At 39.8% G+C, this 25,891-nt stretch overlaps 1 protein-coding gene across 1 annotated transcript in view; it reads left to right on the forward strand.

Annotated features, from left to right (window-relative positions):
* Nucleotides 1-25,891, forward strand: part of LOC126267346 (E3 ubiquitin-protein ligase MYCBP2) — a 1,244,949-nt gene that overhangs the window by 125,066 nt on the left and 1,093,992 nt on the right. The window contains exons 13-16 of the mRNA XM_049972469.1: nucleotides 4,631-4,758; nucleotides 5,909-6,112; nucleotides 9,671-9,783; nucleotides 19,167-19,388. Coding sequence (XP_049828426.1) covers nucleotides 4,631-4,758; nucleotides 5,909-6,112; nucleotides 9,671-9,783; nucleotides 19,167-19,388 — 667 coding nt within the window. The remainder of the gene's footprint in view (nucleotides 1-4,630; nucleotides 4,759-5,908; nucleotides 6,113-9,670; nucleotides 9,784-19,166; nucleotides 19,389-25,891) is intronic.

A 25,891-nucleotide genomic window follows, 5' to 3' on the forward strand; every position in this document is an offset into this window, starting at 1 on the left:
TTATTTGGAACACCAGACAGAAATGAGTTTATGAACTGCTAGGGAATGACATTAGAGAACTGCAACTCCACAATAATGTTTCTGAAACTTCCTGGCAGATTGAAACTGTGTGCTGGACCGAGATTCGAACTCGGGACCTTTGCCTTTCATGGGCAGGTGCTCTACCATCTGAGCTACCGAAGCACAACTCACGCCCCATCCACACAGCTTTATTTCCACCACTACCTCGTCTCCTACCTTCCAAACTTCACAGAAGCTCTCCTGCGATGCTGCAGAACTAGCACCCCTGGAAGAAAGGATATTGCCAAGACATGGCTTGCCGCAGCCTGGGGTATGTTTTCAGAATGAAATTTTCACTCTGCAGCAAAATGTGTGCTGATATAAAACTTCCTGGCAGATTAAAACTGTGTGATGGGGTGTGAGTCATGCTTGGGTGGCTCAGATGGTAGAGCACTTGCCGGCAAAAGGCAAAGGTCCCGAGTTCGAGTCTCGGTCCACCAGCACACAGTTTTAATCTTCCAGGAAGTTTCATATCAGTGCACACTCTGCTGCAGAGTGAAAATTTCATTCTGGAATAATGTTTCTTTCATATACAGCATGCTTACTCAGAAATATCTTTCCATTTGACCAAGTTGTGATAAAGTTAATGATTTTCACAAAATATTTAAAAACCTGTTTAGATTAAATATCCGTCATTTTAAACCCTCGGTATAGATATTTTGATGTATTATAATGCATAGAAATTTGTTGTGATGTGTAGTAATTTAAAAAATGTAAAGTTATTACTCTAGCTGAAATTAAGTCTGTACAAGCCCTTTCAGAGCCAACAGCCAACCTTACTGCATCTTTAAAGCATTCCTGTGCCTATATTTTGCAGACTTGGGTGATACTATCACTGAGCTTCACTCACAAAAAGATCCCTGAACATTAAAACATTATCAGGTCATGGCTGAGATGCAGATGGGAATGCTATGAGTGATCTAGCTTAGCAGATGGACTTAGAAAGAATCTGCTGAGTTTCAAAATTTAAATTTTGTCTAGTAGGTGTCAGATTCTTTTCATGTTAAGAAACTTGAATTGAATTTCATGTTTTCAAGAAACCACTTTATGGCAAGATGTTAAATGAATTTTGCTGACATGATTAGCAACTTCTCCACACATTTCTAAACTGATGGTAAGTGTGGACTCTGAGACTGAGCAGTGAGTGGAAAACTAGGACTTATTACTACATACACAGCTTTTGTAAAGGGCTTGATCACATTATATGATTCTGAAGAGCTTTTTCAGAATATGTCTAGTGGTCTACAGTGTGTGTTCTTCTTCTATGTTGTCAGTTGCTACTCCACGAAAACTACATGATAGCTGCCTCAGAGGGTTTGTTTTGTGGGGAAAACATCTGTAGGAACCTACAGATAGGGAGGCAGTCAGAGTCACTGATTTTTCCAGTAATTTTCAGGTAATAGTACCATCTGTCTGAGGTGCACTTGTAGCATGGGATGGAGAGTTCACAGTGTCATAACTACAAACTATGATGGTAATACTGTGTACTCTCCGGCAATAGGTTACACCTACTGTAATGACCATGATGGTAAAATTAGAGAAATTCAATCTTATACAGAGGGGTACCAATGACTGTTCTGAATATATACCCACCACAAATGGAATACAAAGAATGGGACATAATTTTGTTTTACTATGTATCCTCCACGACACACTGTGTAATGCCTAGTGGAGTATAAATGTTAAGTTGAGATGGCTGTAGGTAATGAGCTATATTGTAACAAAAAATATAGCAGAGCTCCGCAGTGAAATTATTTCATCAACATGCAACATGTGAGAAAAGTTCTAAAGCTATAGGGATTCCATGAAAATCAGTGTTCCATATTCTGAGAAATGAGTTGAAAAAAACTGCATGATAGGTCCCTCACTGATTTGTGCTCAACAGGGGTGTAAGAGTCTAGACATTGAGTAAAGGAGCCTACTCACAGAATAGCAGAGGCATTCAGTTGTTGACAGGCACATGAGAGAGAATGAAAACTTCTTTAGTTTTCAGAAGAAATCCTTTGACAAGCTAGAGTCCTACCTTGTGCTAGCTAGACATGCAATGCTGCCGGGATTGCAATTCAGCAGATGGACTGTGTGAAGGGTTGGGTCGGGTGTGGTGGATCAAAGGAGACAGAGTCGGGAGGCAGGAGTGGTGCTGGGGATGGGTAGCTAGCAGCTCAGAGGTAGGCAGCAGGTGTGCAAGATAGGAATGCAGGAAGAAGGGATGGAAGGTGCACACACAGACATTGGAGTCAGAGAATTCATGCAGTGAGCGATGATTGTGGCATGGAAGCATGGATTGGGAGGTTGTGACATGAGAGAGGAAAGTGTCGTGTTCTCCAACAGTTTATTGAACGTAACTTCTTCTACAATACAATAGCTGGCTGTACAATAGATGTAGACATCCGTCAATCTAGCCGGAGATGTGGTTCCTCTCGGTCAGCTGGTACTTTGATCGGCGGTGCAATACAGCGGCTTCGGTGATATCTTCTCGGAGACTCTGCTATAGCGGTTGCCACTAGATGCGGACGAAGACTGGTCTGCCTTCGGCCGGCCGGGCCTATGTAGTGAGCTGGAGCCAATAGCAACCCGGCGTAGGAATCTGTGGCCGGATATGTCGCGGCGACCTCTGCAAGGAAAGGTTCCTATTAATTGACTGGAATCTTCGGCGAGTTTACCTGATGTCTTCGCCTGTTTGGCTGTCAGTTTGTTTCCCTTATAGCATGGCTGTTATGCGGTGCTGCCTGCCATTTAGGAGAACCTGATGGCAGACAGTACAGAAAGGATAACTGCAGGGTGGGGGATGTGGGAACAGTGGGTTGATGGAGACCTAGGACAAGAGGGTTACGGGAATGAAGGATGTACTGTAAAGTTAACTCCCATCTGCGTAGTTCAGAAAAGCTGGTGATAGAGGGAAGGATATAGCTGGCGCTGGTTATGAAGCGGCCATTAAACTTGATCATGTTGTGCTTTGCAGCGAGTTCTGCCACTGAATGGTTGCTTCTGCTTTTGGCCACAGTTTGGCAGTGGCCATTCATTCCAATGGACAGCTAATTAGTGGTCATGCCCATATATATTGTTGTGCAGAAGGTGCAGCAGAGCTGATACATGAAGTGACTGCTTCTGCAAGTGGTCCTGCTTCTGATGGTGTAGGATAAACTGACAACAGAACTGATGTCAGATGTGCTGGATAGGTAAATCCTACTGGTCTCGCACGTGGATCTTCTGTAAGGTTATGGCTACTAGGACAACGTGTTGGGAATGAGAGTGGCATAGAGAAGGGATACCACTTTCAGAGGGGTGGGAAGGAGCTTAGATAGGATGTTCCTTACCTGGGCATGATGATAGATAATCAAACTCACTGTTGAAAGGCGCAATTCAATTGTTTCAATCTGGGTTGGTACTGGGGAATGAGGTGGGTATTCTTTTGCACCTGATTCATGGGGAGTGGTTGGAGGATTAGAAGACGGGGGGGATATTGTGTGGGAAATCAGTTTGCGGACTAAGTATGGAGGGAGGAGGGGTGTGGTAGTGCCAGTCTGCCTGTGAAGGTCTGTGCGAGCCCTTCAGTATACTGGGAAAGGGATTTCTCATCACTGCAGATATGCTTTTCATGTGTGGTGAAGTTGTAGGGGAGCAATGTTTTGGCATGGAAGGGGTGGCAGCTTTCAAAATCCAGGGACTGTTGGTGGTTAGTGAACTTTATATTTAGACATTGTAACTTTGCTGTAACTAAGATTGGATGATGATTGCCATGGAATTAACATTACAGAGAGAGTACCATGTGGAAAAAGTGGATTGAACTCATTCAGTAACCAAATTGAAAAATGCACAAAACTCGACGTCAGTAGTTCGAGGCTGACCTGGTCATTCTCCAAGACATTGCTTGTTTTATGAATATTTGACTGGCTGAGAACACAAGTTTTCTCAGCACAATTTGGTAAAGAAATCCTCTGGCTTATCAGCTGCATTACAGGATTGTCTTAATCCAATATTCCAACAAACTTCTGATGAAGTAAATTTGTTGAAACACTACTGTGTGCAGTTTCGTAAAATAATTTCATTTTATGAATAAAAAACACAAACTGTTACAAATGTCGCTATATGATTGTATTCCTACGAACCGTGCACAATGGGAAGCTTACTGCTTCACCCAATGTGAAAACTATGTAGCAGCACTAGATCTGATTATTGATGAACAAGGCCATGGTATTTGTGAAAAATAATGGAATTCCTACCATAATGAGAACTAATTTAAATGGAAGTGAGTGCAACTATATCCACTAAAAACTGGAGAAAAGTAAACTGATTTTTAAAATTTGTATGTAAATTAGAACTTAGTATTTTTTGATTCATTTATCTGATATTTGTTACATATGATTGATTAAATTGTTATTATTTTAAGCAGAAACATTCTGGTTTAGTTAAATTAACACTCTTAAATTTCACTTGTTTCAGTAAAATTACCAAAATGTGGAAAAATAGAGTTCTTTTATAGGTAGATTTCTACTGTATTAAAACAGTTATGTACTACAATGATATTTCTATAAGTGGCATTGGTGTGATGTATTTGGTATTCTTTCAGAGAATGTGGTTGTGGTGAGGGAGACTCTGGTTGTGCTGAATGTGGCTGTTGCCGCATATGTGCGCGAGAGAATGTGGACAATTCAGAACTAGCCATCCTAGGTCCAAGTGGAGCAGGTGATCTAGCTGGTATGATGAGGCTAGATCTTATCTTTGGAGGTGATGATCAGAACTTTCCCCCCTTGCCAAACAATGTTCTTTTCCATCAGAGATGTTTCTCTCAGTTTTCTACACCTTTGGCATTAATAAAAAACATTCTTTGCTCCTTTTAGATGACCTGTATTTCCAAAATGATTGTGCCTTTCTTGTGTTTCTTGGCACATTTGATTGATATATAGGACAGTAATGAAAACTATGTCTCGGGTATGCAGTAATGAAAACTATGTCTCAGGTGTGAAGATTTCTCCATTATACTCACAGTAAAATATCGTAACACTATTCCATTGTTAAATTAGTTATGTAATTGTCTAGGAGTTTAAAATAAGTGGCAAGCAGCAAATATGATTACTGGCATCATAAAAGATGCTGTTAGTCCATTTAATCCAGTTTTACTAAGTCAAGCAGATTGTGTAAGCCTGTTGTCCACAGTTTTAACTTAAGAAATGGATACAAGGTTTACCATGCAATTTTTATGTGCTACATGGCTGTGTGAAAGTTTCGGTTGCAGGAAACTGCGAAAGAGAAAGTCCCTTTGTGACAGTGTATTACAGTCTGTGTAATACCTTTAAGTACTGCATCCCATAAATGTATTGAGCACTATATCAGAGCAATATTTTCATTAAATCACTCTGTTATAACATCTGTTCATACAAACTATCTCTGATCCTAACTTCCAAAGATAAAATAAACTTAAGTTTGATATTATTATGTGTTTTTAGATTTTAATCTCTGTCAAATGTATATTCTTATAATTAAGATTACTCACATCAATTATGGATAAATTAAAACTATTTATGCACATTATTTAAATAGTTTGCAATTTGGTGAAAAAAGTTTTGAACGTGAAAGAACATTATTGTTATGTCTTCATTCTGTATGCAGTAATCTGAACTTTTCAAAACAGTAATGTAATCCCTACATAATTATACCTTTCACGTTATGAGAAGTGGTTTGGAAAGTTTGAATTAAATTAGTTTTATTCCTATAAATTAATTATCATTAGACATGAAGTTCTACCCAAAGATTTTCATATAAAAAGTGTCATCCTGAGTTGTTTGATATTTAATTGATTAAATTTACTTAAACTTTTATTATTCACATTAAATATGTTTTCCCACAGCAGGTCGACAAGGAGTGCAACTGCAGCAGCGTTTAGAAGAACGTCGTCGACGGCAAAGGAGTAAACAATCTGGTAAACAGCATGGATTGGTCTCTAGTTCAGCAAGCAGTTCTCGCACGAAAGGCTTAGGCTCAAGAGTATCCCCTGGCCCATCTGTCTCTGTTTCTCCAGCTGGGCTTAGAACTACCCATGCATCAATCGCAGGTTAGTGGACAGCACTGTTCACCAATCATGAATCGAGCTTACAGCTTCCATTGCATTCCTTAAAGGTCACATTCTTATTAGTATTGCATGTGATGTTATCTCTGGCAGCTCAGGAAGTTCTGTCTGTGTGTGTGTTGTGTAAATTGTAGGAGTCATGAGCTGAGTTTGCTGGTGGTGTTAGCATTCTATTATTGCAAATGCTCCAAGTGATTCAGTAAGTTTGAGATAGGGTTGAAACATAGTATGTTACAATGAATTGGGGTCTTGACTTCTTTTATTAAACTGTGAAGACAGTATATACCCTCGGTTTCAAAATGAAATATATACTGAGAAGGCTAAGTCAAAACACATATTAATGTGTAACTTCTGAGACCTGTGTCACACTGTACTTGTTCATGTGTGCAAGTCCTTAACTGGCACCACTAATCCAAATAATTGAATTACTGTAATTTTGGATGGCATGATAAGATGCAGTAACATCCATAAAATTAACTGTGTCTGCTTAACAGTTACCACTGAATGGGATATTAACAGCACAATACACATTGTAGTTCATAACGTCTTTTATCATAAGGTAGAGCGGTTCCTTCAAAGGACTAAACTCCCATCACCCCATCTTTGTTTTGTGTTCAGTAATTCCTTGAGCAAATAACAGGGACCTTGCACTCAGTTATGGGGTTGCGCACTAGTACTCTACTCATTGTAACAGACAGCTTATCATTGGACATTGCTACTTAGAGCAGTTACCTCAGGAGTGGAGAAGTACAGTATGTTAAACTACTGTAACATATTGTCACATATCATGACATAATATCAGATGACATAAATGAGCCAAAAGGACAATCTACCAATAAAAGGAAGAAGAAAAATAGGAAGATTATGGTTTTGGATTCTGTTGAAGGGTAGGTCACCAGAAACGGAACACAGCTTCAGAGGAGAAGAGAGGGGTAAAGACTGAAAGACTGTTGGGTGTGTTAGCAGAGAGCAGCACACAGTGAGTGTAAGGGGAAGTGAACTGGGAGCAGGTGAGAGGACAGAGGGAGTGGAACCTGTTGAGTGGAGGGTGTGGAGACAGTAGGTTATCATAGGTTGAGGCTGAGATAATGTTAAGAGCAGAGAATGTGTTGTAAGGATAACTCCCATCTGCACATTTCAGAAAATCTGCTGGTGAAGGGGAGGATATAGATGGTCCAGGTTCTGAAGCAGCTGTTGAAATCAAGCATGTTATGTTCAGCTGCATTTTGTGCCACAAGGTAGTCTGCTTTGCTTTTGGCTGCAGTTTGGCAGTGGCCAGTCATCCTGGTGGACAGTCATCCTGGTGGACAGCTGTTTGGCAGTCATACCAACATGTGTCAGCACAGCTGGCCTATGAAATGACTGTTTTCATCGCTGGGCCAGTCTCCGATGGGATAGGATAAGCCTGGGACGGGACTGGAATAGGAAGTGCTGGCTTGGTGCATTGGGCAGGTCTTGCACTGAATCTTCCACACAGGTATGATCCTTGAGATTGGGAGTGGCTTATGGAAGGACTTTGGTGCTTTATGAGTGGTGGGAAGGATCTTATGTAGAATGTCTGTCATTTCAGAGCCCTGATGAAGGATGTGATTCAGTTGTTCAAATCTGGGCTTATACTGGATTTTAAAGGGAGTGCTCCTTTTTAGTGGTTCTTAAGGGTAGTGGGAGGACTGGGGATATGTGTGTGTGTGTGGGGGGGGGGGGGGGGGGGAGGATGCTGTGTGGTAAATCTTTTTGCAGACTTGGTCTGGGTGATAGTGCCTGTTTGTGAAAGACTGTGTGAGATCTTCATTGTACTGGTCAAAGCAGTTCTTGTCACTGCAGATATGGCACTCACAGGTGGCCAGGTTGTATGGAAGTGTTTTTTGTGTGGAAGGAATAGCAGCTGTTGAAATGCAGGTACTGTTGGTGGATGGTGGGTTTAATCTGGACAGAGGTGTAGATGGAGCCTTCAGAGAGGAGGAGGTCCAGGAATGTGGCACTGGGTTGAGGAGGACCAGGTGAATGGAATGGGAGAGAAGGTGTTGGGTCTGCGAAGGAATGAGGATAGGATGTCTTGGCCCTGAGTCCAGATCATGAAGATATCATCACTGAACCTGAACGAGACCAAGGGTTTGAGGTTTTGGGAGGCTAGGAAAGTGTCCTCTACATGCCCATAAACAGGTTAGCATAAGAGGGTGCCCTGAGGGTGCCCATGGCCGTGCCACAGATTTGTCTGTATACTTAGTCTTCAGAAGAGAAGTAGGTGTGTTTTAGGATAAAGTTAGTGATGTGTATGAGGAATGAGATGGTGGTTTTAGAGTTTGAAGGACCTTGGGAGAGATTGTGTTCAGTAGCAGCAAGGCCATGGCATGAGGGATGTTGATGTATAGGGAAGTGGCGTCAACAGTGACAAGTACGTATACAGGCGGTAAAGAGGTTGGTTGGGTATGTGTACAGTCGGTGAAGGAAGTGGTTGGTATCTTCAACATGGGAGGCTATATTTAGGGCATTGGTTTGAGGTGTCAGTCAGTGAGAGCCAAAATTCTTTCAGTGAGGGTATGACAACCAATTGCAATGGAGTGCCAAGGATTCTTGGGTTTTTCAATTTTGGGGAGCATGTAGAATATCATGTGAGATGTCATTGCGAAGAGGGTGGAAACAGATTCAGCAGAGAGGTTCTGGGAAGGGCCGTAAGATTTAAGCAGGGATTGAAGGTTTTGCTGGACTTCTGGGATGGAGCCACTTTCTCAGAGTTTATAAGTGGAGGAGTCAGACAATTGGCAGAGACCTTCTTCCAGGTTGTGGGGAAAGCTTTATCTGCAGGTAGGATGATAAGGTGAGGATCAGTTTTGAGACTGTTTACAGCTGTCCTTTCTTCTGCTAAAAGGTTTGTGTTCTTAGGTAGAAACTTGAGGATGCATTGTGAGGCCATATCGGAGGTAAGGATTCCTGGAAGGTGACTGGGGGATGGTTATGTGGGAGGAGGAAGTCATGCTTAGATGGCGTTATGAACTGGGAGAGGCAGGGTTTAACATTGGGATTAGGTTGGCTTTGGTTGGAGGGATTGATGGCAAAGAAACATTTCCATTGAAGGTATTGGAAGATGAGAGAGAAGATCTTTGAAAAGTCCAACATGGTTCAAGTTGGGTATAGGGCTGAAGGTGAGGCTTTGGATAGGAGTAACTTTTCTGATTCAGAAAAATGTTAACACAAACACAAGCATCTTCTCCATTGAGATACATCCCGGCAGCAACTTCTACTACTGAAAAGAATTCATGGCCCCTTTTGTGATGTGTATTGTTGAAAACTAAGAAGAGGGAGCTATTTCTTTAGTAGCCTGGCAACCATAGAGCAGATAAATTAAGCATATGAGTGCTGTTTTGTAATTTCATTACACTTACATTTATATGGCTGTTGAAACTTTGTGGTAGACTGTGGCATGAACCTGTGATATTTGGTTGCTGCAAGAAATTACTGTTTCCATTGTTTACAATTTTATTATTTTTCTAATGTTTGATTATCCATTTACTGAATGGTAAGACTGTACTTTTGGGGTGACAGGTGAAGAACAAGCTGGAGGAAGTGATGCAGAACGAGAAGCAACTCGCACAGCGCAACTGTTTCCAGCTCGTGTTGTTCTACCTTCCAGTCATGGAACATCAACTGTTTCACAGGCAAGTTTCTTTTGTAATCATAACTGTGTATCATTGTGTTCACCTGTGTAAATCTGTAAACTGTATATTTCAACCCTATTTTAGATCAAGATTTTTTTTCTGTGTCAGTTATTACACACACACACACACACACACACACACACACACACACACAGCTAAAAAAATATTTAAAAACCATGTATTTTCTTATTGGCTCTGTTGCTGTCAGGTACATTCTTCAATTGCCAACCCCCAGATATTTTGACATTTCTGTCAGTTTATCCTCATACTGTTTTATATCACTGAGATCCATGCACTAAAGTATCATTTTGCCAATTGAATGACTTCCTCTGCTAAGGAGTAGTGCACATTTTTGTCATTTATAGAAATCAAGAATTGGAACTTCTAAAAATCAGATTGACTGTATAATAATTGAAGTACAAGAACACCATAACTGCAGACAAAATATAAAAGTCAGAGGGAAGCAGACCATAATTTAGATCACTTTCTTGTAAAGGCCAGATTCAAGTTCTATATAAAGAAGTAAATGGTACTCTTAAGTTAAATCCAATGAAATTAATGTCTCCAAAAATATCCGAACAATATGTTAAAGAAGATCAGATGCACAGTCTTAAAGTAAAATTCAAAATGAAGATCATGATAATAAAAATGTCTGGACAGTTGTGAAAGAAAGTTCAATATTAGGACATGTTTACAACTATAAAAGCCGTGGTTTGTTATTGATTGCTTGAATACTAATCAAAATGGACAGTTAATGAGGGACAAATTTATGCAAAAACCAACAGAAAAACTGATTTATTCTAAAGAGAAACAGAAACTGACCAGGGAACTCCTTAAGAAAAAAAAGAGAGTATAGAAATTACAAATTGCATGAGAATGAAAATAACCATCCCACAGACTCAGTAGGGTTGCCCCCCTCCCCAAGAGCAGCAATATGTTTAAAACAGGAAATATAAATTTTTTTGGACTGTTGCTAACATACTGAAATACCACTTTTCCAAGAGAATGATATGAATTTGCCAACAGATGGAAAGAATAGTTTAACAAAAAATCTAAATGTTCCAGTGGCAGATAACTCACATAATACCAAATATAATACTGCCCATCAAACTGTTCAAACTGTAGATGAATAGGATTTTTGAGCATAACACTAAAAATTTTGACAGATATGTTGTTACCAAGGATAAATTCCTATACTGAATATTCCCGAGATGATGACTAATATAGTGTTCAGGACGTGAGCGCAATGTGTGGGTGTTGGAAGTGAGGCAGTTTGAAATAAAAGAGTGAAATACAGAAAATGTAGATATATTCTTAACAGTGGGTTATGTAGGGCACATCCTGGGATGGGAGTAAAGGACAAGTGCCAGTCTAGGTGGTTGAGTAAGTTAAAGCTGTATGACCTCTTAGAGGTGGTGGTGCACATGTGTGTGACACTCTTGGTGTGTGAGGTCAGAGGCAGACAGGTTGAACACAAGGGAGAGTGTCTGCTCTGTCAGAAAACTGATCACAAGTGGGAGTTGCCTACCTGCTAGCCCACTGCCCCCTCGCAGCAAGCACACACATGGCTCATTTCCCACATTTCCTATTGGTCATCTGAAAACCTGAGAGCTTAAAGGTGATAGAGAAATAAGCAAGGCAGAGATTAGTAACCAAACAGTGCACAAGAGTTAATTGAAAGCGAAGTACATTATATGTGTAAATATAGGAGGCAGAGAAAAATAGACAGATCACAAAATAAAATATACAGAAACCTAAAAGGGACTGAAGAAAGGAATAGTTACTGAGATGAAATGTTGGGTTTGAAGAAAGCAATGTAAATTGAGGCCAGGTGAGTTGCAAGAACCATGGACATGTGTAACACCAGTTTTCATCTGTGGAATTCTTAGAAACAGGTGTCAGGGAGAAGAATCCAGATGGCACATGTGGTGAAACAGGCACCAATGTCACCACTATTATGTTGGTGTTGTACACCATCTGTCTATACCCATTCATCCTAACTGATGATTTGGTGGTTGTTGTACCAATTTCACAAGTTGTGACATATTCGTGGATTAAAACAGTGATCCAGGAACTTGTTATAACTAGGAATAACACAATAAATATTTCATCATTCTATTGTATATTGACACAATACTGTTATAAATAATCCTATTACCAAGCACCAAGTTGTAGATGAACACTTTATGGAAAATTATATAAATTGATGGTGGTTATACCTTGATAGGAGGATATAAGATGAACATCAACAAAAGCAAAATGAGGATAATGGAATATAGTCGAATTAAGTCGGGTGATGCTGAGGGAATTAGATTTGGGGAGCAAAATAACTGATGATGGTCGAAGTAGAGAGGATATAAAATGTAGACTGGCAATGGCAAGGAAAGCGTTTCTGAAGAAGAGAATTTTGTTAACATCGGGTATAGATTTAAGTGTCAGGAAGTCATTTCTGAAAGTATTTGTATGGAGTGTAGCCATGTATGGAAGTGAATCATGGACTATAAATAGTTTGGACAAGAAGAGAATAGAAGGTTTCGAAATGTGGTGTTACAGAAGAATGCTGAAGATTAGATGGGTAGATCACATAACTAATGAGGAAGTATTGAATCGGATTGGGGAGAAGAGAAGTTTGTGGCACAACTTGACCAGAAGAAGGGATCGGTTGGTAGGACATGTTCTGAGGCATCAAGAGATCACCAATTTAGTATTGGAGGGCAGTGTGGAGGGTAAAAATCGTAGAGGGAGACCAAGAGATGAATACACTAAGCAGATTCACAAGGATGTAGGTTGCAGTAGGTACTGGGAGATGAAGAAGCTTGCACAGGATAGAGTAGCATGGAGAGCTGCATCAAACCAGTTTCAGGACTGAAGACCACAACAACAACAACGTACCAATGTCGAGGAAGTGCAAGTGCAAGTGAAATGCAGAATTCCAGCGGAAATCTCAAGTCCATTGACATACTAAGCCTAGTGATTGATGAAGTGCAGTGCTGGACAATTGTTACTGGAATTCAGGCTGGTTGCCGGTCAAATCCTTTCTCCCACCCAAGGTCCCAGGGTGGGACTTGGAAGCAGGCAGTGGTGTTGCTGGCCATGGCGTCGGCATGAGGAAGCGCAAGAGGGTCTGGGGCTGCTGTCTGTGGGAAGTTCCACGGGACTTTTGTCTTCAACAGGTATTGACATGTAACTGCTCAAAAAAAATTAATGATGCATTGGTGGAGTGATCCTGGAGGTATTTCGTCATCTGAGTTTTGAAAGTGTGGACCATCCTCTTGGCTTCTCCACTCGATTTTGGATAGATGAGGTGCCTTGGAATGTGGTGAATGCCACGCTGGGCACAGAAACCATGAAAGTCCTGGCTATAGAATTATGGACCATTGTCAGTCACAGGCTCTTCCGGCAGACCTTCAATTGCAATAATTTTTTCTAAGGCTGTGATGGTGTTTGTGGCTGACATGGCATTACATCGGACAATGTAAGAAAATTGGGAGTAAATTTCAACCACTGTCTCGAATATGGTGTTAAACACTGGCTTGGCAAAATCAATGTGTATCCATTTCCAAGGGCGAGCACATCGTGGCCAAGAAGCAAGTGAATGTCGTGGGGCTGCCTGCTGGATTTGGCAGGATGGACATGTTTGGCTGAGTCAATCAATCTCCTAGTTCATGCCCAGCCAGTAAGTAAACCTATGAGCCAGGAGTTTAGTTCAGGATAACCCCACTGACCACTAAGGAATGACTCCCCGTGGATATCCCTAATCAGAAACAATTAGAATTACTCCTTCGATCAACATGAGCTGTTGGTGGGCATTAAAGAACTACAGAATGCAGCTGAACCCTTGGGAGGTTGTTGTTCGGACCTTCCATGAAGTATGTGACTCTGGACTTGTTGGAGTACTTTGTCTCTACCAGTTGCATATGCGAACTGGGAGCTGGTAATGGGAAAAGAATCTGTGGCAGCATCTACTTCTTCATCAAAGTGAAAACACAGGATTTCTTCTTTGTTGATCTCTGGATCAGGTCCCCATGGAAGGCAGAATAGGGCATCAGTATTGGCATTCTCAGTTGTGTTGCAGAAGTGAATCTCATACTGGTAGCATGCCAAAAATAAAGTCCATTGCCAGAGGTAGTGAGCAGTCCTGTCTAGAATCCTCACTGCTGGATTGAACAAAAAGATCAGTGGTTTATGGACTGTGACAAGGTGTAACTTTGGTCCATAAACAAAAACGTGGAACTTCTTTAATGTGAAGATGATAGCCAGTGCTTCTTTTTCTATTCTGGAGAAGCTGCATTGAGTTCAGTCAATGTTATTGATGCGTAGGCTACAGGGTGCTCAGAGCCATCCACCTCCATGTGTGTGAGGACACTCTGACACCTGTATCAGATGCGTCCGTTGCAATAACTATCTGCTGTGTTGGGCCAACATCAGGGATTTATGACATGCATAAGCTAAATGGCCATTGGTAGAACAGTTTTGAAAACAGGCCCATCTGTCAGGAAAGTCTTCACGTTGATGTTCTTTAAAACAATCCAGACATGGTGGCAATAGTTTTGGTATCCAAGACCGGTTTGATTGGCTCGAGCGGGGTGGAGGACGTTGTTGGTTAATGATATGGAGTCCTGCGTGTACAGTTGCTGCATCAAAATTGCCATTAGTGTGGCCATTTGCTGCTGGCTTGGGTGTGTTTACATTAATGGCTGCCATGTCAATCCACTTCATTTTCTTGCCTGATGCTCAGATCACTTTGAAGCTTTATGCTAAGTCCAAAACTTTGTCTAATGATGGGCCTTCGAGTTGAAGTGCCGCATGTTGGAAATCCCTGTCTGGAGTACCCTGGATGATCATTTCCCCGGTCGTTTCTTGTGTGTATGACTCCTTACTTTGAGGGGAACAAAATAATATTTTCGCCCTAAACCTTGCAACTCTGCAGCCCATTCTTTATGAGTCTGGTTTGGCTGTTTCTTGAATTGGTAAAATGCTACCCAGGAGGAAATAACATGGGTATGCCGCTAGTAATATTTAGTCAGCAACAAACAAATATTTGAAAAGGTAAGCTCTGAAGGTTCAGATAAGTGGGCCAGTTTGCACAGTAGCCGGTAAATGTCAGTTTTAGACCATGACAGAAACAAAGATTGCATGAGGCTGGTGTCAGTTACCTCGAATGCATGGAAATGCTCCAGTAATCCTGATTCATAGGCTTCCTAATCCTCTAAAGTCTCATCAGAGGAAGGAAAGCTTTGAAGAAGTGGTTGGAGGGTGTTCAGTAGCAGCTTCTGGTTCTCATCCTGTTGATGAATAAGTTGCATTAGTAGAGCTTCCAATGTAGATGGTAGCTGGCTCATCGCCATTTCATTGTGTTATACCTAGGAATAACACAATAAATATATCATTGTTCTATGATTCATTGACACAACACTGATACAAATAATTCTGTTACCAACTGCCAAATTATATAAATTGATGGTGTTATGCCAATGTCCAGGATGTCTGAATTCAATATCAAACAGCAGGTCCACTGCAGTGTAGCACTTCTGAATTGAGGAGTACAACATAGTATAATGAGAAACGGCTTGTAGACGTCAGGAGTGGTATTAAATGAGGCTCCATAGTTAATAGAGCCAGTGGCTGGAGTCGCTATATATTCTGGATAGCTACTTGCCGAGTGTTATGGGTGGCCTGTCGCTCTGTTTTGAAGCACATGTATGCGAAGGCGGCCTGCAATGTTAACAGTGGGCCAAGCACGGAGAAGTGCAGCCAATGATGCATTTCTTGACTGTGCATAAGGAGCACGTTGCTGCTCGATGCAGAGAGTTAATAGTGGTGGATACCACTGAAGTATATAACACATTTTTTTTATTTTCATTAATGATCACAAAACGTTCAGTCCTTAGACTACCAGTTTTGGTTAGCAATGACCATCCTCAGATCTGCCTTATAACATGTCCTAATATAATAAAGCCATAATAGAATTGTCAGAGAATATACACAAAATCAGCTTAGCATCATCACAAATGTGTTTTAAATATATGCAATGATGCTAAGCTGATAATGTGTATATTCCATGGCAATGCCACTACGGCTTTTGTTATTTTAGTACCTGTTACAAAACAGATCTGTAGATGGTCATCACTGACTGAAACCAGTAGTCTAAGGACCAGAAGCTTTGTGATCATTGATGAAATCAAAAGAAATTTAGTCAAACCAATGGAGAAGGCCAAACAGTATTTACATACCAGCTGGTCTCAAAGTATCCAGTGCACGTAAATCTGTCTTAGTTGAGCAACACCTGCAAGCTATAGCACAAAGAATCTATACTGTATCAAAGACACCAATCATTTCCTGGATCATCTGAAATCCGTCCCATCCCACTCCAACCACATACTTTGTTTCTCACCATAGATGCCATCTTCCCCATGCACATGGCCTGTCTACTGCTGTACATTACCTCAACCAATGCCCACCCAATTCCAACCTATGATCTCATTCCTGCTCACACTAATCAGCTTTATACTTACCAACAATTACTTTATGTCTGGCATTGAAACAGATCAGTGGCACAGCTGTGGGAACTGGGGTGGCTCCTTCCTGTGCCATCCTTTTCATGGGTCACTTGGAAGGGGCTTTCTTGAACTTGATAAGCATTCCACCCCTGGCTTGGTTTAGATACATTGGCAACATTTGTGCCATATGGACCCATGGTGAGGGTGAACTGTTGAAATTTTCGGAATCTGTAAATACAGTCCCCCAGTTAATATTCACATGATCCTATTCTGAATCCCATGCCACTTTCCTCATTCTCAAGGAGAGTCAGCTGCACACTTCTTTCCACATTAAACCCAGTAACAGACAACAGTACTTACATTTTGACAGTTGCCAACCTTTCCTTGTCAAACATTCCCATGCAGTCTCCTTACAGCAGTACATCACCATTCTCATCTCAACCTTTACTGAATGTAATACCCCACCAGCCTAGTCCAGGAGCAGATTTCCTGGGCTATCATATCCAATCCTGGTACTAATGGTACCTCCAAAAAGCAACTTAGGACTAGGCGTCTTGTCACTCGGTATTATCCTCGTATAGAATGTATTAAGTAGTTACTTCGACATGGCTATGACTTCCTAAAAGCATCCACTGAAATGAAGTCCATTCTATCTGACATTTTGTCCACCACACCTAGAATAGCTTTTTGTCTCTCTTACCTGTCCCACCCACAGCCTCTGTGGTATCCTGGTCAGATGCTATGCTCCCTCTGCACCCATTTCCTTACCCTATGGCTCCTACCCCTGCAATCATCCTCACTGTAAGACTTGCCCTGTGCGTTCTCCTACCACCATCTATACTAGCCATGTAACTGGCAAAAGGTACACTATTGAAGGGAAAGTCACCTGTGAAATGACATATCTTATACCAGCTGTTATGTGAACACTGTTTGTCCTTTTCTGTTGGTAATACTACCACCAAGTTATCAGTTAGGATGAATGGACATAGATAGTGGATGTATACAGTATCTTGTTCCAGAGAATGTTCTACAACATGATAGTCATGACCTTGGTGCGTGTTTCACCCCATGTGTCATCTCAATTTTTCCCCTTGACACCAGTTTCTCAGAATTCCACAGTTGGGAACTGGTGTTACAGCATATCCGTATTATTATATTTTCGAAAGTAGATTATTTTTGTTGATATATTAACACTAAGTAATTAGTGCCATCAAGCAAATCTCAAGTAGATTCAATATTTCTAGATTTCCAGAATGCTTTTGGCATCATTATTCACAAGCAGCTTCAAATCCAATTGCTTGTATGTGGAGTATTGTCTCAGTTGCGTGCTGGGATTCATGATTTCCTGTCAGGTAGATCACGATTCATAGTAATTGATGGCAAGTCATCTAGTGAAACCAAAGTGATATATGTGATTCTCCAAGGAAGTATTACAGGGTCTCTCATGTTCTTCAGCTACATAAGTGATTTAGGAAACAGTCTGAGCAGCTGTCATAGATAGTTTGCAGATGATGCTGTCATTTACCATCTAATATAGTAATCAGAAGATTAAAAACAAATTGCAAAATGATATGAACAAGGTATATGCATTGTGTGAAAAGTGGCAGTCGATCCAAAACAATAAAAAATATGTGGTCCTACACATAAATACTAAAAAAGTAACTTTTAAAGTTTGGTTACATAGTAAACACAAAAATTTTAAGGTTATTGATCAGCTAAATAGTTAGGACTAACAATTACACACAACTTAAATTGGAACCATTACATAGCAAATGTTGTGGGGAAGGCTGTGTTTTATTGATAATCATCAAATAGAAAATGTGAGGAAGGCTGTGTTTTATTGGTAGAGTGCATTGAAGATGGAGAGACTTCCTACAATATGCTTATCCATCCTCTTCTGTTTTTGCTACACAGAATGGGATCCTTACAAGATAGGATTGATGGAGGACACGGCCAAAGTTCAAAGAAGGTTAGCTTGTTTTGTATTCTAATGAAATAGGTGAGAGATTGCAATGAATATGAAAACAAGAAAGCTATTTTTAGTTGCCGTGAGATCTTTTCATGAAATTTCAGTCACATTTGCCAAAAATATTTTGTTGAGTCACACCCACATTGGGAGAAGCGACCATTATAATAAAATAAGAGAAATAAGAGCTTGCATGCAAATATTTGGGTGTTCATTTCTCCCATGTGCTATTCAAGAGTAGGGTGGTCGAGAAATAGTCTGAAAGTGTTTCTGTGAAACCTCTGCCAAACGCTTATGGCATGAGTGCCTCTTCCTGGTGTCCTGTCAATGAGGTCAGGTCTTCGTGTTGTCATTACATCCAATATATTTCTATCATGTGAAGTGGTGTTCATGGAAAATTTAAGACATGTGACAGTCCATGTGGTGTGCTCAGATATTCTAATCGGTAGCACTTGTCCTGCAGTAGCTACGACTCTTGTGTTTGAATCCTAGTGTAGCATATCCTTTTAACTTGTCATGTATAACAGTGGATAATCTTTGTTTTGCTACATTGGTGCCAGCACTTCTTTTGAATTAATTTTTGTATGCAAAATTAACAGCAGCCACTGAATTGTTTGAAAGTTACAGCAGGAGAGGAAGATGATTTTCACATTTGAAATCAGCATTGGAAATATAACTACATACAATTGAAAAATCTAATACAGCTGAAAATGTGAACAGAATTGTTGCCCAATGCTACCAACACATGCTTATTCCATACAGAGTGAAAGATTTCTGTCTCAAATGAAAATGGCATTGAATGAAAGTTAACATTTTCTAGCTGCTGTCTCTATTTATATAATTAGTTAATTTTTAAAATACAAAAGATAGGTACCAGCATTATTCACTGGATCTCCTGACAAGCCTTTCCCTCACAGGTCAGCTGTGGTCTTCACCACACAGTATTGCTGCTCTCAGGAGGTGAGGTACTGACATTTGGCAGCAATACCAGTGGTCAACTGGGCCTAGCAGACTTGACTCCACGAGGGGTGCCAACAAGAGTGAAGCTTCCTCACACCGCAGTCCAGGTTGCGGCAGGCAGCAGCCATACTGTCATTCTCTCTTCAAGAGGAGAGGTCTATACATTTGGTAGTTTCCAGGTGCGTAACTATATCATCTTCTGAATGAACATTTCTGTGAATAGTTGATTCATTAATATAAATTGTTATGAGCGAAACTTGGCTATTTGGTAAGTAATAGATACAAAATTATACAGTATTTGATGTATAACATGAGAAAAGCTTATCTTTTGCTAACTTTTTACATCAGAAATGACAGAAACCTATTAGTGAAACAACTGGTTGCTAAAATCTGTGATGGATTTGTATCAGGCATAGAATATAAAACTTCTCGGCAGATTAAAACTGTGTGTCAGTTCACTGTGAAGAAGTGTAGCGAGTCCTGCATGGAGAGCTCAGCTGATGGAGCAATTGCCTGCGAAAGACGAAGGCCCCTGATTTGTATTCTGGTCTTACACTTGGTTTTGATGTGCAAAGAAGTTTCAGATCACCCCCCTTTCCACTGCAGAATGAATTATCGTTGTGGGTGGAATATAAAACTGAGAAACTATAGGAACATCAATTTAATAAAGTATTAGACTGCTTTCCATGCTCTTCTGTGTTTCTCCTATGTCTGTGTTGTAAATCTCCTTTTTCTTGATTTGAATAATGTTTCTTATGTGAATTGTTGCTATGTTCCTTAGCTGCTGCCTGAAGTTTCTCATTTACATTTCAGATTTTCATGTGGACTATACATTTATGTACCAGTTCTGCTCTAAATATGATTAGATGCTGTTCACCAGAATTGGTAGTGTTGTTAAACCCGCAAAGTTTTTCAGTACAAGTCCTTATCTAATAAAATTGAGCAGGGGCAGACAATGAGTTGCTAACAATCATGTATGGATTAAATGTTCACCAGTAAGATCTGTACTAGTTATTCTGCCAAAAGTATGGAAGTGATTGCTTTATGGCCTGACAAACCCTTGAAACAATCTGTCAAGGCTTGGTATGAGCAATTCATCCATAGTCTCTGGGGGCATGGGGCAGTGGTGATTGTTTTGATGCGATTCCCAGTAATGTTTGCCTGTTCAGATCAGCTGATGGTATCTGAAATAAGAAAAAAAGCTTCATGTTCATCCCTAATTCATTGCCTAGCAATTAAATACTCTTGATCTGTTCCAGGCATATGTGCCACAGATATTTACAATAATTGATAATAAGGCTGATCAGAGTAATACTTTCCAAATTATTAGGTAATTGTGAACATTTTGTGTCCTCTGAAGATAAGATTATTTTTTCAGAATTTAAAAGGCTCCTTTGTTCCAAAATACTAATGAAAAATGTATTGGTAAATTGTGGATAGAAGCATTCCTCAGTGTTTTTCACACAGGTTAAGAATTTTTCATGCAGGGTAAGAATGTCATTATCATGGAACTCTTTTTTTTTCAGTCCTTACATTTCTGTAAGAGACATAATTGAAATAATGAATTAACTGCTTAATGACCTATGCACATGGGACAGGGTTTACATAATCTGTGAGTAGTTGTTACTAAATCTTCATTGCATTGAGAGTGTTGATAATAGCTGCCTATATTTACAAGTGATAGTGGGTGGAGGAGTTATACTGAAATTATAGATAGGTCATCCTGATTTAGGTTTAGTGTGATTTCTGGAAATAATTCATATAAATACTGGGATGATTCTTTTAACAAGTCCATGAATGGTTTTTGCTCTTGTCAAAAAAGCTAGTGTTCTATTTGTAATAGCTATATATAAGAGGTAGATTGTGATGTGTTTTATTAGGATCCAGATGCTAATATTAAATTTAACAGTTTCATGATACATTTGCATTGCTGCTTAAAAGTAACTTCTCTAATGAACCAATTGAGAATGTCATTAGAGCACAACAGATTAATAAAAGGATTAAAGAGTGAGAAGATGGAGACAACACTTTTCTGCCTTTTTGTGGAATATATGCTAGATTAGATTAGATTAGATTAGATTAATACTTGTTCCATAGATCATGAATACGACACTTCGTAATGATGTGGAACGTGTCAGGTTAATGAAAGATGTCTGTACAAGATATTACATTACAAAAATATTGCACGACACTAATGCTTAAGTTAGTTTTTTCCCTCCCGTAATTTATATCTAAAAATTCAGCCAATGAGTAGAAGGAGTTGTCATCTAGAAATTCTTTTAATTTATTTTTAAATGTTGGTTGACTATCTGCCAGGCTTTTGATGCTGTTTGGTAGGTGACCAAAGACTTTTGTGGCAGCATAATTTACCCCCTTCTGTGCCAAAGTCAGATTTAACCCTGCATAGTGAAGATCATCCTTTCTCCTGGTGTTATAGCTATGCACACTGCTATTACTTTTGAACTGGTCTGGATTATTAACAACAAATTTCATAAGTGAATATATATACTGTGAGGTTACTGTGAGGATCCCTAGATCCTTAAATAGATGTCTGCAAGATTACCGTGGGTGGGCTCCAGCAGTTATTCTGATTACACGTTTTTGAGCAATGAATACTTTTCTACTCAACGATGAATTACCCCAGAATATGATACCATACGAAAGCAGTGAATGAAAGTAGGCATAGTAAGCTAATTTACTGAGATTCTTATCACCAAAATTTGCAATAACCCTAATAGCATACGTAGCTGAACTCAGACGTTTCAGCAGACCATCAATGTGTTGCTTCCAGTTTAGCCTCTCATCAATGGTCACACCTAAAAATTTTGAAAATTCTACTTAGCTACAGACTTGTGTTCAAAGTCTATATTTAATACTAGAGTTGTGCCATTTCCTGTACGGAACTTTATATACTGTGTTTTATCAAAATTTAAAGAGAGCCCGTTTGCTGAGAACCACTTAATAATTTTGTGAAAAACATCATTTACAATTACATCACTTATTTCTTGGTTTTTGGATGTTATTACTATACTTGTATCATCAGCAAAAAGAACTAACTTTACATCTTCATCAATATGGAATGGTAAGTCATTAATGTATATCAAGAACAGTAAAGGACCTAAGACCGAACCCTGTCGGACCCCGTGCTTGATAGCCCCCCAGTTTGAGGAATCAGCTGTTGTATTAACATTACATGAACCACTTATTTCAACTTTCTGCATTCTTCCAGTTAAGTATGAATTAAACCATTTGTGCACTGCCCCCCTCAAACCATAATGATTTAGCTTATCTAAAAGAATTCCATGATTTAGACAGTCAAAAGCTTTTGAGAGATCACAAAAAATACCAATGGGTGATGTCCGGTTATTCAGAGCATTTAATATTTGATCAGTGAAAGCGTATACAGCATTTTCTGTTGAAAAGCCTTTCTGAAAACCAAACTGACATTTTGTTAGTACTTGATTTTTACATGTATGGGAGGCTACTCTTGAATACATTACTTTCTCAAAAATTTTTGATAGAGCTGTCAGAAGAGAGATTGGGCGATAGTTGTTGACATCCGACGTATCCCCCTTTTTATGCAATGGTTTTACAATGGCATATTTCAGTCTATCAGGGAAAACACCCTGCTCCAAAGAGGTATTATATACGTGGCTGAGAATCCTACTTATCTGTGGGGAACAAGATTTAAGTATCTTGCTGGAAATGCCATCAATTCCGTAAGAGCTTTTACTTTTCAGTGAGTTTATTATTTTACTGATTTCAGAGGGAGAGGTTGGCGGAAATACAGTTGTTTCAAACTGCACAGGTATGGCCTCTTCTATTAAAAGCCTTGCCTCTTCTAGTGAAGATCTAGATCCTACTTTCTCCACAACATTTAAAAAATGATTATTGAAAATATTTCCAATTTCAGATTGTTTGTTAGTACACTTGTCATTCAGTTTTATGGCACTAAAGTCTTCCTGTGCTCATGGTTGCCCTGTTTCCCTTTCAATAATATTCCAAATTGCTTTAATTTTATTATCAGAGTTACTGATCTCAGACATGATACACATGCTTCTGGACTTTTTAATAACTTTTCTTAGTACCGCACAATAGTTTTTATAATATTGAACAATTTCGGGGTCAGTACTCCGTCTTGCTGTTAGATACAGTTCCCTTTTACGGTTGCAAGATATTCTTATTCCTTTAGTTAGCCAAGGTTTTTTATGTGTTTTCTTGGAATATGTTTCACTGTTTTCTTGGGAAAACAATTTTCAAATACCCTTAAAAATGTATCGTGAAATAAGTCATATTTCAAGTTTGCATCGGGTTCCATATACACTTCATCCCAGTCTAGCTCCTTTAGTCTTTCCCTAAAGTTTGCAGTATTTATATTGTTAACTGAACGCACTACTTTGAAATTCTGATTTGATATACTGCATGGAGCTATGCCATGTACTGTAACTAGCTGTGCACCATGATCTGAAATACCATTCGCAACAGGATAAGCATTTATGTCCTTAAACTTAACTTGGTCTATAAAAAAGTTATCTATCAATGTCCTGCTATTCTTTGTTATCCGAGTAGGAAAATCAATGACGGAGCTCAAATTGAAAGAACTGAGTAATACTACAAGGTCAGTCTTCCTATCACACTCTTTCAGGGAATCAACATTGAAATCCCCACAAATGATAATTTGCTTCCCCCTGTCTGACAGATAGCACAACAAAGCATCCAAGTTTTCTAGAAATACTTGGAAATTCCCTGAGGGGGACCTGTACACTGTTACAATTATGAAAGTGCCATCATTTAGTTTTAGTTCAGTGGCACATGCTTCCATATGTTGCTCTACACAAAATTTTTTAGTTTCTAAATGTTTTGCGCTGTGGAAGCTTTTGACATATATGGCAACTCCTCCTCTCATCATATTATCTCTACTTACATGTGCAGCTAATTTGTACCCATTGATGCTAACCTTTTGCATATCAGTGACAATGTGATGCTCAGACAGGTACAGTACATCTATTACATTCTCAGTTTCTATATCTTCTAAACAAAGCAGAAGCTCATCAATTTTATTCTTCAATCCCCCAATATTTTGATGAAATATACTAACATTTTTCATTTTACTTTTGTGAGTATCTTGAACTTTTTTAACATCTTTAGTACTTGCCTGGCTGAGTTTCCCACTGGACACTGATCTTACACTAAAAAAGAGTTACCACCATGAGATGTAGTTCCTCCCCCCTTTAAATTTCCTGCTATCAGCCCAGCCAGTTTACCCTTCCCCTTCTTGTTGAGGTGTAGGCCATTTCTAGTATAGTCCCACCTACAGAGTGAATCAACAGGAACCACACCAATGTGTGACCCCGCATCAGATCCAAGTAGCCGTTCCAACTCCAAATTAACTCTCCTGACAGAAAAGCTCAAATGAGGCCAGTCGTGGCGCTCCAGAACCGACACAAACCCAACACTGGTATGACTCGATGCCGATGCAATATTTGCCAGGTCACACTCTCTAAGCTGTACCCCGGATCTCTGTCAATACTGTTGCCCGACCCACCCACAATAACCACAGTATCTTCCTTAGTAAAGCCTCTACATAGCGAACCTAAATCCTCTGTAACCTGCCCCAGTCCAGCACTAGGTTTGAAAAAACTTGTGACCTGGTATTCTGACCCTAATTCATCCTGCAGAAGTTGGCCCACACCCCTAGCATGTGAACTACCTAGCAACAAGACTTTCTTTCTCTTTGCACACTTCCCTACCTTCTTATTCAATTTGCTGCTGAAAGCTTGTTGAGCCCTGTCTACATCTACTTCTGTGAGAGGCTCATCAGTTTCCGACTGAGGCAACAGGTCAAACCTATTTTGTGCATTAATAACAAAGCTGTCAGAAGAATTTCTTGGCCTGTTCCTTATGCCTGTTGCCACTTCCCACCCCTGTTTACCCTTCTCCCCCCTTAACCTGCACAGTTCTCGTCTAGCCTCATCTAACTCAGCCTGAAGGGCAGCAATTTTCCCCTCCTGTTCCACAATCTTTTTGTCTCTACTGCATAGCCTACAGAACCACTGATGAGTCTCGCTCATTTTCCCAATTCCCACGCCACTACAATCGCCCCAGTGAAAAAAGTTACTACATCCATCACACCAGACCCCAGAGCTAACGATTCTACGGCACGTCAGGCACTTTACACTCATGGTACAAATCGATTTTAGTGACAGAAAGACAATTAAGTTACCGGAAAACAATGAAAATATGTGTACAAAAAATTAGGCCTACTCGCAACAATGTAAACAATGGTTCAGAAGTTTCTTACTGGAAATTACTTAAGAGATGACGATACTCTACAGATATAAAGGGGCAGCAAACGTATTTGGCACACTGAACTATCAGTAAATGCACTTAAAATTGCGGTATGAAGTTTAATCTGAAAGCTCAAAAGTTCGGCCTGGCCGTGAATTGTAAACAAAACGAACTTTGCTTGATTACTGTGAAAATACGCAAGTAAGACAAAAACTTTTAATGTTACGCTTGAAGAGCACTATAATTAATTTAATAAATTAGTTTAAAGTGTTAGAAACAGTTTATTACTACTAAAATTACTTATCTTGTACGGGAGCTGTGACTCAAACGTCCGTATAGCAGGCGCAGGGCTACCAACACACGAAAGATTGATCAATCTTATAAACAGGAAGAG

This window comes from Schistocerca gregaria, chromosome 4 (genome assembly GCF_023897955.1).
Source record: "Schistocerca gregaria isolate iqSchGreg1 chromosome 4, iqSchGreg1.2, whole genome shotgun sequence".
Lineage (NCBI taxonomy): Eukaryota > Metazoa > Arthropoda > Insecta > Orthoptera > Acrididae > Schistocerca > Schistocerca gregaria.